At 42.8% G+C, this 14252-nt stretch overlaps 1 protein-coding gene across 3 annotated transcripts in view; it reads left to right on the top strand.

The window, feature by feature from the left end:
* The window catches only part of Ttc27 (tetratricopeptide repeat domain 27), a 135658-nt gene that overhangs the window by 69240 nt on the left and 52166 nt on the right, over positions 1–14252 (top strand). For all 3 annotated transcript variants that reach the window (XM_087907352.1, XM_087907351.1, XM_087907350.1), the window contains exon 13: positions 13907–14134. In XM_087907352.1, coding sequence (XP_087763478.1) covers positions 13907–14134 — 228 coding nt within the window. The remainder of the gene's footprint in view (positions 1–13906; positions 14135–14252) is intronic.

The following is a 14252-nucleotide window of genomic DNA, read 5'->3' as shown; positions in this document are numbered from 1 at the left end:
GTAATATTATTGTTTCCAAGATTTGTGCATGGTCTTGTAAGAATTATCTTAATGATAAATGCTTCTGTTTGTAAATATTCTTGGAAATGTACATATTTTAACCTTTAGAAATTAGTTATTTATTTTGTTGTACATTTTTGTAACTTGCTGCTTAAAAATGCCATCTTGAGTTTTTTAAAATTCTTTTTTAGATTTATTTTTTACTTTATGTGTAAGAACGTTTTGTGTGTATGTATGAACAGCATGTGTGTGCCAGGTGCTTGCAGAGGTCAGAAGAGGGTTTGATTCCCTGGAACTAGAATTATGGATGCCTGTGGCCACTGTGTGGTCTCTGGGGATTAAATCTAGTCCTCTTAAGTACCAAGTGCTGTTAACCTCTGAACCATCTAACCAGCACCCACCCCATCTTGAGTTTTAAAAATTGGTTTTAACAATTTATCTCATAGAAGCCTTGTTCTTTTTTTTTTAAAAAAAGATTATTTATGTTTATGTGAATGCATATTTTGTCAGAACGCACACCCCAGAAAAGAGTATTTGATCCCCTGGAACTGGAGTTACAGGTTGTTGTGAGCCTCTCTGTAGGTGTTGGGCACCAAACCCATGTCCTCTGCAAGAGCAGCAGGTGCCCTTAACTGCTGAGCCATCTCTTCAACTACCCCATCTCTGCTTTTCTGTTATATTTTCAGATAATTTTAGCCATAGACCTTAAAAAAATCTTGCTTCAAGTTGGAAGCAAGGGCTTTCTTCCTGGAAGAGTTGAGCTTCTGTCTTGACCATGTGCTGGTGGTTTTCACTACATTTTGATTTCACTAGATATCTGAAATTTTAATCCTTGTATTTTCTGCTTAATGGAATAATTTGTTTTTAAAAGGCTAATTTAGGGATATGTCCGAGTCTAATTATTATTGTGACGCCCATGTTTATTCCTTATCCTTCTAATTTAGAATACTGCTTGCAGACAGTCTTGCTATTTAATGGCTGTTGGCAAACATCTAAGATTAATTTTGGTTGAGCCTGGAATCAGAACTGGTTCTCATCTGTTAGCATTAGTTTTTCGGATATTTGACTCATTTCTCAATTGGAGTTTCCTCCAGTTGATGGCAAAATCTCATTTTGTTGAGCAAACCTAATTTGGTCTCTAAATAAGCATCAATGACTGAGCTGGCATCGCCTGGAGGTGAGGCTAGAACGTGAGAGTGTGGGGAGAAATAAGGATTGGTCCTCATTTCCTTTTAGGAAGCCAGGTTTGCCTGAGGTCACGTAGCTATGCTACATTTGATTGTGCTACATTTTCAAATAACTGTAACCGTGGATTCTTACCATTTTAGGATACAAGTAATCGTGTTACTTTGAAAGCAGTGGAGTCTTTAGTAGTCAGTTTAGTTTTTCCGGGGTGGGGGTGGGGTTCCAAGATAAGAGTTCCTTTATGGGATTTGTGAGGTTCCTTGTAAGTCCTTTGCCAGAGCAGTGACTAACCACGGCAGTCCTGCCCACCAGTGACTCCCAGGACGGAGAGTGAATGGTTGCAGGTGCATCATGCTCTGGCTGTTCCTCGTGGCCTCATCCTCGTATTTTCTTGTTCGTGTTATTCCCACGGCTCCAGGAAGATGACACTCCTGTACTCACCTGGCTTGGTGGCATATTCTTAGTTTAGGTTCAGTGTTGATGCTCTTGTGTCTGGAGCTCTTGTCCCTCTTGCTTGTTCTCTGGCTCTCCCTTGGTGTTTACAGAGCTTCTGGCTCTGCTTCCTCTCGGATCTATATAGCCCCCATCTCAACTTCTCAGTTCCCGAGACTACTCTACTGTCCTATTCGCCGGCTCATTTCCTCTGCGCTGTCCACTCTGTGTCATTTAGAGCTGTGTTCCCAGACACCGTAGACCCCACACAACACATAGTTGAAAGTGTACTAGGAAACAAATACCCCAGTTGAACCCTCTTTATGAATGACTGACTATTTGTTCTTAATAGAGTACCCACCCCCACTTCTGCTTTAGCTTTAGAAATAGAAATGGGAACCTTTAGGAATTCCAATTTTCACACAATGATGTTAGATAATGCAGTTCCTAAGTGTGTCTCGTGGATTATTCTTTACTTGCTTGGTCTGTAATTATTACATACTACTTGTGAGAAACTACAAAACATGAATTGGTTTTGTCAGTTTGTCGTACTGGTTAACGTTGGTAAATGGCAGGTTTTGTCTCCTAAGTGCCATTTCTGCTAAAGCCTGTCCTTTCCCCACACCTGTCCACCTTCATGGTTACTGTTACTACCTTAAAAATTAGAGATTAGGTTTTTAAGGCAAAATAATTAAAAATGCTCCACAGCTGGGTAATACAAATAGGAGGTGACCAGCTAAGCAGATAAGTAGGCCTGTTTTAAATTACTCTGTTTTATCTTGGACTTGGAGTATTTGTGTTGGCAACTACTCTAAGAATAACCAAGCCAGGGCCTGGTGTTGTCACACATATAAATGTGAGAAGCAATTAGTGAGGAGCTGGCTCTGAGTGTGTGGCTGGGAGAAGCACCACACAGGTTGTGAGACTGGGAGGGTCCAGCCAGGCGTGGAGCCTCTGTCTTTTCACCTGTTGGGTATGGCTCATGTGAGCATCCTTCGTCCTTGTGTCAGGGGGTGTAGAGCACCTTCCAGCGGCAGCATCCATCTCTGAGAGCTAACTTATACAGTGAAATCAGCCATGTTTGTTCTCTGCTTCAGGGAGACAACTGGAATTAGAGGAAACCCGTTGTGTGAGCCCCTGCACATCGCATGTGTACTGTTGCCCCTGGACACTTGCATGCCTCTGTAACTCAAGCCTGTTGCCAAAGGCCACCTCTTTTTACTTTTTTTTTTAGTTTAGTTGTTAAAAAATTGTGCTCATATATATGTGTGGTGTGTTCATGTGTGTGCACATGCATGTACATGGAAGCCATGCTGTGGGATAATGCTCTTGTACACTGTAAAGATTTGTCACTTCTTTTGGTTTAATAACTGCTGATTGGCCAGTCGCCAGTCAGGAAGTATAGATGGGGCAACCAGGTGAAGAGAATCCATATAGAAAGGCAGAGAAACAGAGGAGGCAAGATGAGAATGCCTTACTGAGAAAAGGTACCAAGCCATGTGGCTAAACATAGACAAAAATTATGGGTTAATTTATGTTGTAAGAGCTAGTTATAATTAATATAAGCCTCTGTATGTTTCCTTGGGACTGAATGGCTGTGGGACTGGGTTGGACAGAAACTTCCATTTACAAAGCCAGAAGAGGGTACCAGATCCCCTGGAGTCACAGACAGTTGTGAGCTATGTGTCATGGGTACTAGGAGCTCCACTCCAGTCCTCTGCAAGAGCAAGCGCTCTTAACTGAGCCACTTCTCCGGCTCCTTTGTAGCACCGTCTTCAATCTTGGCCTGTCTCTTTTCCATCCCCTTCGAGTTGGTTGTTAGGCATTGCCTGTCATTTCTGTGGTCCTCAGAATCATCACAGTCTACGCTTGTCTCTCATTGTCAGTTTTCGCTGGGAGGACTTCCCAGAGTTGTTGTTCTGCCAATTCCTCTTGTGTGCTGACCAGATGCAAGGCCAGATGAGGCTTCAGTTCCTCCCATTAATCCACAGTAATCACAGCTCACAGCCAAGAAGACTGTTTGAGAATTACTTCTGACTAAAGTACAGAGAGAAAAACCTGGAGTGTTTCATCTCTTTTTTTCTTAGAGATTGAACTTAACTTTTATCCATGTTCCTTATTCCAAACTCAAGGCCTGTCTGAGTGTTGTCTAGGATTGAAGGAGTAGGGTATGGCCTCTCCCTTCAGTCTCAGATTTCCCATTTAACAACTTAGAGCAACACACTGTTTGTTATAAATGTCAGTAAACACTGAGGGTCCCAGGTCATGTGCTTGTCCTCCCTGTGGTCAGTTCTACGTGAACTACACCGGGAGTGGCAGGATTGGTTCCCCAAAGTACTAGGAGTTTATGGTCTGAATTTGAAGTTACAAGTTGACAGTTTGTGGGTGAATGTAGGTCAGCAAGATGTTTTGTCTGATTTTCACAGTGTTTGAAAAAAAAAATGAGAGTAAAAATTTAGGTTTTATCTTTTAAAAACTCAAGATTTTTTTTGGCTTTCCTTAGAGACCCAAAAGATGAAAACAAAACAAACAAAAATAAAAAACCAAAACAACCCCCAAACCAAGAGCCAAAGCAAACCCAACAACCAAAGGAAAGCAGGGTCCAAATCCTATATGGTGTACTGTAGTGTGGATTCTAATTGGTCTTAATAATAAAAACCCAGAGTCAGATATTAGGGGATGAAAACTGAAAGATCAGAGAAGCAGAGCAGCCAGTCACTAGTTCTTACCTCTACGAAATCCTAAAACCGAATGGGGAATCCTCAGACTGAACGCTGTCTATGGAACCTCAGTCTGAATGAGCTCCTGACTCTTCCCACCTTACAGTCCTCTCTCCTCACAGCTGTATCACTTTCCATCTCCACCTCCCTGGTGCTGGGATTAAAGATGGGAGCCATCACTGCTTGGCGCTGTTTTTCTTTTAGACTGAGTCAATGTCGTGTAGCCCAGGGTTGCCTTGAACTCACAGAGATCTGTTTGCCTCTATCTTCTGAGTGCTGGGATTAAAGGTGTGTACTACCACTCTGTGGCACTCTGATCTTCAGGCAAACTTTGTTACAGTTCAAACAAAATATGTCTACAGTGTACTAACTGGATAGTGAGGGTTAGTGGGATGGATCTTTCCTTGGGAGGGTCACTTTACAAACTCCCTTCACTGTGTCTCTGGGCATGTCACAGTGCCCCTTGGACTAAGCAGTATAGTTTCCCTATGTATTATTTTAACTGTAATTTCAGGTTCTGCTTAAGTCCTGGCTGTAAATTTATGATGAGGTTCACTGTTTGTAATTTCATTAAGAAAAGTAATTGTGTGGTGTAAAAATAAAATAGATTAATAAGCATCCTTTGCATATGTGGGAATATAATTTTATCTTATTTAATCAACATTTAAGTGACAAGTTTTCTTTTCTGTATCTTTATAAAAATGTGTATCCGAACTATGTGTCATCTCAGTATTGAGGAGGCTGAGACAGGAGCAGACTAGCTGTGTTTGAGGTCAGCCCGGGCTCCAGAGGGAGACCCCGTTTCAGCTCCTTCCCTCCGTCAGCTCACCACCAGCATTTGTATTTTCCTGTAGGGAAGAGCAACTTGTAGGTAGCTAGGAAGCCGTACTCCGAAGACTCCCAGTTGATCACATTTCGATCCTGCAAAATGTCGCAGGGGCTGTGCATGGTGTCCAGTTTAGTGACCAAGTGAAGAAGGAAGGATAAAGAGGAGGAACAGACCAAGGGGTGCAGCGTGACTAGTTAGAGAAGGGAATGGACTGCCTTTGAGCCCTGCCTGGGGAAAGAGAAGTCTCTTGACAGGAGAAGAAAGTGTCAGAGCTCAAGGAGGAAGAATTAGCTTATCTAACACAAAAATGCAAGGCATTAATTTGTGGGAAGAGGTCAGTCCTGACCAGGCAGGGTCACTGCTCTGGTGTCCTCCCCTTCTCTAGGAAGCTGCTTCACTCTGACCCTCCACACCCATCTTCCAGTTAATAAAACATTCACAGTTGATAGAACTTGGCAGTGACAAGTTGCATGCCACCCACTGTGTCCCTGGTTCTTAAAGAGTTCGGTAGGGGGAGTTGGAGGCTGAAGTACGCTGCCAATCCTAGACCTTTTTAGCATTCCATAGTGTGCACATTTTCCTACTTTCTGCTTCCCCTTGGTTTTGTACATTTTTTGTCTCCTTTACAAAGGTTGGAAATGCTGTGTCTTAGACTCTAGCAAATCTGCAAGTCTATAATGCAGTGAGTGTAGTCAGAAATGGAATATATTTTGGTAGAGTCATGTTTTTTAATCAAATAGATACTGTTAAGGTTTGATTTGATGTCCTGAGCTTTGGATTCTACTTTAATGTGGGGTATCTATAGAGTAGAGAATATCTTACTAGCTTTGGTATTTCTATAAGGATAACAACAGTATCTCTTCATTCATTTCTCTTTTTAAACCTTTTTAAGTGTGTGTGTGTGTGTGTGCATACAAGTACAAGTGCACAGATGTGGGTGTGTGTGTGTAGGCCTGTGTCTCTCTTGAGTTTCTTTTCACTTTGTTTTCTGAGGCCGGGTCTGTTGAACCAGGAGCCCATGGATCCTGACTGCTTAGCTGCAGTAGCAAGTTTGCTTCAGAGATCCTGGCTTCACCTCTAAGTGCTGGGATTACAGTGGCCTGCATTTTACTTGGTTCTGGGGATCTGAGCTCTGGTCCACATGCTTGTATGCTAAATGCTTTACCAACTTGGACCATCCCCCAACCTCTCATTTCAAATTTTAGTGGTTTGAGTCTTTAGAATCGTTCTGTTGTGGGACATTTTTCTGTCTTCTGTCTTGTCTTTGTTATTTCATTCTGTCTGCGTGCTTTGGGTTTAGCTTGCTCTTTTTTTTTTTTAATTTATCCTTCCTTCCTTATTTATTTATTGTTTTTTTGAGACATGGTTTACTCTGTAGCTTTGGAGCCTGACCTGGAACTTGCTCTATAGACCAGGCTGGCCTTAAACTCACAGAGATCCTCCTGCCCTTGCCTCCCTTGTGCTGGGATTAAAGGTGTACGCCACCACCTCCTGGTCTAGCTTGCTCTTCTTTTTGATACTTATGGTAGAAGATGAAGTTATTTGATGGATATTTTTTCTTTATCAGCATAGGCTTCTGGAGCCACAAATTTCCCTATGCACATATTTTCCCCATGTCCTGTACGTTCTGGAATGTCTGTTTTGCTTCGTTTCTAGGTGCTGTAATTTCCTGTTGACTCATGGTTGCTCTGGAGTGTGTATGTTTGTGATTTCCTTAATCCTCTCACTGCAAGACTGCAGTCCTTTTAGACTTACTGGGGCTTGTATCATGAGCCATTAGTACATTCTGGAGAATGTGTGTGCATTTTGAGAGGGATGCAGATGCTCTTGTTCGTTGGGATATTTTTTAGGTATCTTTTCAGTCATCAGAGTAGCATTACTTATGTCTTCCATTTCCATCACTGGGAAGTTTTCTGTTCATTATTGCAAGCTAGGCATAAAGTCTCCATATACCACTGCTTCATTGCTCATTTCTCTTGCCTGTACTGTCTGGTTCTGCTTCATGTAATTTGGGAATGTATTATACATTTATAACTGTTACATCTTTTTGGTGGAACGAACATTTTATCACAAAAGTAATCCTCCCCTTGCCCCCATTAACAGTTTTTTTCTGGAGGTGTATTTCGTCGATTAGTGTAGCTACCCTAGCTGTCTTGGTTACTGATCATCCCCTCCCAGCCCCTTTTGCTCTCAACCCATCTGTATGTTTAGATCTAAAGTGTTTCTCCTGTAGATGACATCTTGTTTGGATAATTTTTATTCTTTTTGTCAGTTTCTGCCTTTGGTTACTGTATTTACTTTCTTCATACTTAGTCACTGATAATGCAGGTTTATGTCAATCATTTTTTAATGTCTCATCTTTTCTTCAAATTTTTTTTGTCACACTGTTACTTACTACCTCATGCAGCTGTATCAGTTATCTTAAACTGTTTTTGAGGGCTTCTCCCTGAACAAGCTGGGAGTTGGATGAGATCCACATGGGCTCTCCAGCCTTCATCCCTTTAGGCAGATTTTGAGAACAAAGCTTGCAGGAAGCTCTACAATGAGTGGGCTCCCTCTGTGGCTGCCAGGCCAGTTCTGACTGGGGCTGCAGCCTTTTGGTTTCCCAGGATATGACAGAGTTGGAGGAGGGGATAGGCACAGCCAAGTTACGGTGCCATGAAGCTGGCTCTTACCTTCCAGTGATTGTGGTTTGTATTATTGCTTGTATGTACTTGGTAACTTTGAGAGCGCTAGGAAAGCTGGTTCTCCTTCTGGTTGCTCTTTTATGGTGATTTCAGATGTTCTTGCCTCTTTTCTTCTTCTTCTTCTTCTTCTTCTTCTTCTTCTTCTTCTTCTTCTTCTTCTTCTTCTTCTTCTTCTTCTCCTTCTCCTTCTCCTTCTCCTTCTCCTCCTCCTTCTCCTTCTCCTTCTTCTTCTCCTCCTCCCTCCCCCTCCCCTCCTCTCCCCCTCCTTCTTCTTTCTTCCTTCTTCCTTCTTCTTTCTTCTTCTTCTTCATCCTCTTCCTCCTCCTCCTCCTCCTTCTTCCTCCTCTTCCTCTTTCTTCTCTTCGTTGTCAATCCAAGGAATAATAGTAAGCCTGGAGAGAGATTTCTGTTTTTCAGCCTTGTGTCTTTTGGTTGGAGACTTAACCTCTTGACTGAAAAACATAAATTTTAACTTTGTCTTGCATGGTTAATATCTGTGTCTCAGAATCATGATAGGGATTGAGGTAATGCATTTACCCACTGATGGAGTGACTGAAAATAACCTATATGTCACCATTTAATGGAAGGATACAACGTGACATGGATGTAAAAGCAAAAATGCCAACAAGGCTGTACCCTCAGGCTTGCTTTATTTATGGAAGTAGTAGATGTTTTGAATCCTTTTGGGATTAAGGGGTTTCCTTTAGCTAGGGCTTGTTTAAATATGGGCAGTTCTAGGAAGTCTAGAGAGATTGTGAGGTGAGAGTGAGAGGCTTGGGGCAGGTTTTTCAGTCTGTGTGAGCCCTGATACTGGTAGGGAAGACAGACATTGAAGGGGAAATCTGAGAAACCGGGTCCTCTTCCACTGAAGTGAGACCAGGGGAGCTTGAACAGAGGTTTGTGGGAATCTTGGTAACTCTGTAGCTGGCAGCCCTGTGAGCTCAATGGGAGACTCTCACAGAGGGCCTGGGATTGCTTTGAGGAGCAGGGCTCAGAGCTAAGATCAGCTGGGCTCACAGCTGGGAAGATCAGCCACACATACAAGGCAAGGGCTAGCCTGGCACTGTTTTTGCTCATGACCATGTTGGTGTGCAAAGACTGTTGCTTCATTCTGCTTGTAGTTAGTTCCAGCATGTTCCCCTCTAGTTACTTCCAACATGGAAACAGAAGCAAAGGGGATTTTAGGGAACCTCACTGCTAGTAGGTTAAGCACGTTGACAGGACATAAATGCCCAGGTAAGGGTTTGGCCCTTTGACTTGGGGGTTTCGTTATCTAGAAGTCAGCAAACTACCAGCAGATGCTTTGCAGATTATCTCACACAGTTAAAGAAGAGTTCTGACACAGGCAAACTTCAACCATTTATTTCTTTATCGGAGTTTGAGCATATATAAGATTAAACATTTTATTTCACAAGCCTTGTATCTTGTGATCTTAATGACCTGGTGTTCTGAACACATTACCCAACAGAAGCAACTTGAGGTAGGAAAAATTAACTTTCATTTAGTTTCATTTAGTTTCTTACCACCATAGTGGTGGAGGCATAGTAGATCTTGGCAGTGTGGGGCGTGGCAGGCAGAGTGGAACTGGGGCAGTGTGGGGCATGGCAGAGGCACCAGCGCCTCACCAGGAAGCAGACTGATGCCAGATCAGGCTGGGCATCCCCTTCAAAGACCCCATTTGCTAAAGGTTCCAAAATAGTGCTTATAGCTGGGACAAGTGTTAAAAACAAGAGCTTGTGTGTAACGTTTTAGATTAAAGCTGTAACTGCTTGTTTTAGTTAATAGGTAAATTCCTTGAGGGTTAATTATGAAGATAATTTTTATAAACTGAACATTTTTCATAATATGCTACGGCGTAAAGCAGTTGATTTTCAGTTGGTTTTTGGTTGACATTGACACAATTTTTTATCTTGGATTTTCTTGAATTCTGTCGGTATAGTATCAAGGCCATTGGCTGCTGTGGTCTGATGGGTTGATAAGACAATCAAAACATGAAGTTCAAGTCATCTCAGGCAGACTAGTACAGTGTGCTGTCACTGTGCTCTGATCTGCCAGTATGTAGCTATTGGATAGACAGAAGCATGTTTTCTTTATCCATATCTGTCTTTCAGGGCCAGGACTTCAGAAAGAGATCATATCCTGGACAGTAACTATAAGCAGTACAGCCCCTGTGTTATTTACAATAATTCATGGTGCTTTCCAGGACCCAAGCATATTCTCAGTTTAAATGAGTGGGCTAACTGTACCCTACATGTATAGTACCTCTGAAGTTTAGACAGAGCCTTCTGTGGCTTCCGTAGATATACAGTGCTGCCGGGGCCATTGCTTGGCTCTCTGTACTTCAGTCACACCCCTGCCGGCTTCTGCTGGTGTGGGTTCAGATACTTACTAGGCCTACTCTGGGACAGACTGACGCCTACAAATTCTTTACGTTCCAAAAGATTTCTACTAACCAAAAACTAATTCTGAAAGAGGAGATTTTGCCCTTTTCCTGGGATACAAATATGTAGTAATGGGTGTGTTTACTTCTTTACAGATAACAGGAGAAGAGTTTTGCTGTGCACCTGGTACCTTATCACATGGTCCTTTCTAAGTGGTATCTTCCTCCTCTATGGAATTTGAGAGACTAAGTCTTTGAAGATATTTAGGGATAGGAGCTGGGTGAGAGATGGCATCTTGAGTAGAAACTCAGATACTTTTTAAAGTGTTCTGTAGAGCAATGTTGACCTTCGTTGGCTCCCTGTCTGCTGTGGTTGTGATTAGTCAGCCACCACTTGCAATCCATGCTGGGCCAACTGCTTTAGTGACTTTGGCTGTGTCTATCACAGATCACCATGCCTATTTTGCTTGCAGTGCAATTGGCAGGTCTCTGCCACCGTGGGTCTTATCATCTCTGTTATAATCTGGAAACTCGTGACAGCAGAAATGCTCCTGAGATTTTCCCTATTTCACGGCACATTTGTTAATCCTTTGCAAGTGTGCTCCTCCTCCCGTGTGCACTCTTTCTCAAAGCTAAGGTGAAAGGATCAACCGCTAGGCCCTGGATGACAACAGGGTGGGTGAGCAGATTGCAAATGATAAATTAATAAATCTCTCTATTCCGAGTGTTGGATTCCTTCTTTCACATTACATGAGGAATTCCTGGTATCTCAACTTTGCTTAGTTTCTGGCCCCATTGGAGTCCAAGTTTAGTCATGTAGTTGAGCACATTATTCAGAACTATCCCCAGCCCTTTAAGTTAGCATTGTGAGTCAGAACTCTTCTAGGGCTCAGCCTGACTTCAATTATGATCCCATTTGTCTCTGGTTTCACACCTCTAGAATCTTTTTGATTTCTCTGCATAAATTAAAATCGTTGAGTGCCTTCTAAGTATGAATTTATACGTCTAGAGGTCATGACCAACAGAATGGTGGAAGTGTCAGTCATAGTATCTTAAAGTGAAGTAGGATCAGTCTTGAATAGTTAGGACTGTTGCTTCTGCCTGCATAGGACTCAAATGAAGTTGGAGAATTTCTGTTCCTTGACTAATCCAAAAGTTCCCGAGTCTTTGATGATCATTGGTCTCTGCTTCTGGCTGTGATGGAGTATCAGGTACTCAGCTCACTCTCCTGCATTCCCTACTGCCTATGTATGAGTTTACCCAAAACATAGTGACTTAAACCCACTGAAGTCTCTCTCCCCTTAAGTCGTTTTGTGTCTCCTCTGTGTTTCTGTGGGGCAGGAGTTTAGGGAGGACTTAACTGGGCTTTGGGGTTTCTCAGCAGTTAGAATTAGGTGGTGGTGAAGGGTGCTTCACAGGGTTTTAGGGTGCTCAGCCATGAGAAGTACTGCACACTTAGGAGAGCTTGAAGCCAGCTGGAGTTTTTTCCTCATCTCACGACTTCTCTATGTGGTTTCTCCTCATGAATTAATGGAGGAATAATGCGACTGCCTACACGACAGCACAGGGCTCCAACCCAGCATCCGGGAAAAGCTCCCAGCTTCCAAAGTGTTATTTTTGCCATAGTCCTAAGCCCACGTAGAGTACTTGCTAAATAATAATAATAATAATAATAATAATATATTAATAATAAAAATAAAAGATGTGTAGCTAAAAGTTCATTGAGAAAGTAAAAGCAATAGAGTGAACCATATGTGATTAGCTCTGACTTTTACACAAAACTAATGAGCCCCAGTCTGCCTTACCTGTGCGTCAGCAGTCCTGTCAGAAGCACCAGCCTGACAGTGATAAGGACAACAAGCCCTCTGAGGTCATCGGGAAGTCCCTCGTTCTCCACCTTGAGGATGGAAACACTGTCTAGTGAATTTGGAAGCAGCTGACCTACCTCTTGCTGGTGCTCCTTCACAGTGCCCTGTCACTCAGTACACAAAACCCTGTGCTTGTCGGTGCTTTAGGCTGAGGCACCAAGAATTCTTTCTTCACTGGGTGTCATGGACTGCCAGTGCTTGTACACTTCACAGTCAGGGTATCTTCCAGCTCAATAGATGAGTTGCGGACAGAGATTTCCAGGGAGACAGTGCCTGCAGTCACACCCGTACCGAGTGACTATGATACTTATTGCAGACCACAGACTCCACTAGAACAGGGTAGAACAGAAAGGAATTTTAAGTGAGTCAGCTTTGGAATTTCTGGAATGGCATGGCACAAAGTTTAGATGCCGTCTTGTCAAGAGAAATGCTTTAAATCACACTATAAGCGTATTTCACCAAAGATGGTGTGGCCACTATCATGAAGTTTTAGTTAAGTGTCTGTCTTTCTAGATCATAGAGTTTTGATCAGATATGTTAATAACCGTTATATTATTTATGAAGAGAGGGCTTATATTCTAAAATATAGAATTATAAAACTTCATGTTTGTTTTGTTTTTCAGGGACTTATAATTATTTTCCCTAGGAAACTGTTTAATAAATTTTGAATCCATGTCTGGAGTAAGGCTGTACAGTCTGTAAATTACCTGTACTATATCACAGATGCAAAAGTGTCGACATCTAAAGACACTTTCAGAAGTGCATCCCTTATTTAAAAGAGCCCATAAATTAGACAATTTAGTAATTACAGATATTAATTAACTTACATTAAATCTAATATACAGACTTTCAGCTTGCTGATGGTTAGAAACAGGATGGCAGATGTGGGTGAGGTAAGTTGAGGATGCGTAGTCGTAATAAGCACAGAACTAGCTTACTTGATCAGGTGGCCTTGCATTATGAACATCAGTCGTTAAGTTCTGAAGCCAATGGGCCATTTGGGACCACGTGTGCCTGCCTGGTGTTGATGTTGCCAATCAGGCTGGGTACCTTTTGCTCCACCTGGACAGAGTTGGGGTAAATAAGGAGAACTTCGTTAAGTGCCGGTCTTTGGCAGCTGTTGTATTGTTGAGCGTTTGCCAGCGGTGGTCAGGTAGACAGGTGTAGCTGCTAGAGCTGTGGCTCCAGGTAAAGCCTTGAGGATCAGACCCTGGCTCTGCAGCTCTTGTGTGGGCCCAGGGACAGGGCTCCTTAGCCTTGATACTTCCAGCTCTAGGCCTTGGGAGCTTACAATTAGAGCTCTGAGCGTTTTGGTTCTAAAGGACTGACAGCTTTCTGCGGCCTGTCCAATGACTACTCCATCTTCTGCCTCTTTATAACCTGACTCCTACCTCAGTTCTCTGTCCTTTCTTCTTGGCATTGTCTTCTTTGGCACTGCCCTGTGTCCACTCTTCAACAACATAAATATAGAACCAATAATGCTGTGGGCCGAGGTGAGGTAAAGACCCTTCGCTAGCAGCAGTAGTGGTGCCAAGCAAAGCAGGGAACGTCTTGAAGTGGACCCTCCTGACAGGCAGGCAGCTCCCCAGTACCCAGGGGATCCCAGGGCCTTACAGCAGGCCCTACCTCTCCTGGTTCCTTTTTACTTACTTTTCCTTGGACCTTTCTCAGGCAGCCTGTGCTCTCGAGCCTTAAAATGACAAGTAATTGAAAATACATAGGCTATGAGATAAAAGTTGTGCATGTACTAAAAATAGCAGTCAGTCACAATTAAGTGATTTTACTGTTTTTATTGTTGTTCTCAGGCAGAAGAAATCCTTAGACGAGAACTGGAGAAAAAGGAAACACCGAGTTTATACTGCTTGCTTGGAGATGTTCTGCAAGATCACTCCTGCTACGACAAGGCCTGGGAGCTGTCACGACACCGAAGTGCTCGCGCCCAGCGCTCCAAAGCCCTCCTCCACCTTCGGAACAAGGAGTTTCGGGAATGTGTGGAGTGCTTTGAACGCTCAGTGAAGATCAATCCCATGCAGGTGAGACCTCAGAAAGCCTCCAGTTCTTCAATAAATACAGTAACATGTACAAGGCACTATTGATCATTTCAGGAGAAAATGTCTAGATTTATACATGCGCAAATAGATCAGAACATTG

Source organism: Myodes glareolus, chromosome 6 (genome assembly GCF_982192425.1).
Source record: "Myodes glareolus chromosome 6, mMyoGla1.1, whole genome shotgun sequence".
In the NCBI taxonomy this organism is placed as follows: Eukaryota; Metazoa; Chordata; class Mammalia; order Rodentia; family Cricetidae; genus Myodes; species Myodes glareolus.
The sequence above is the reverse complement of the archived record's forward strand: the minus strand, read 5'-3'. Positions and strand labels throughout refer to the sequence as shown.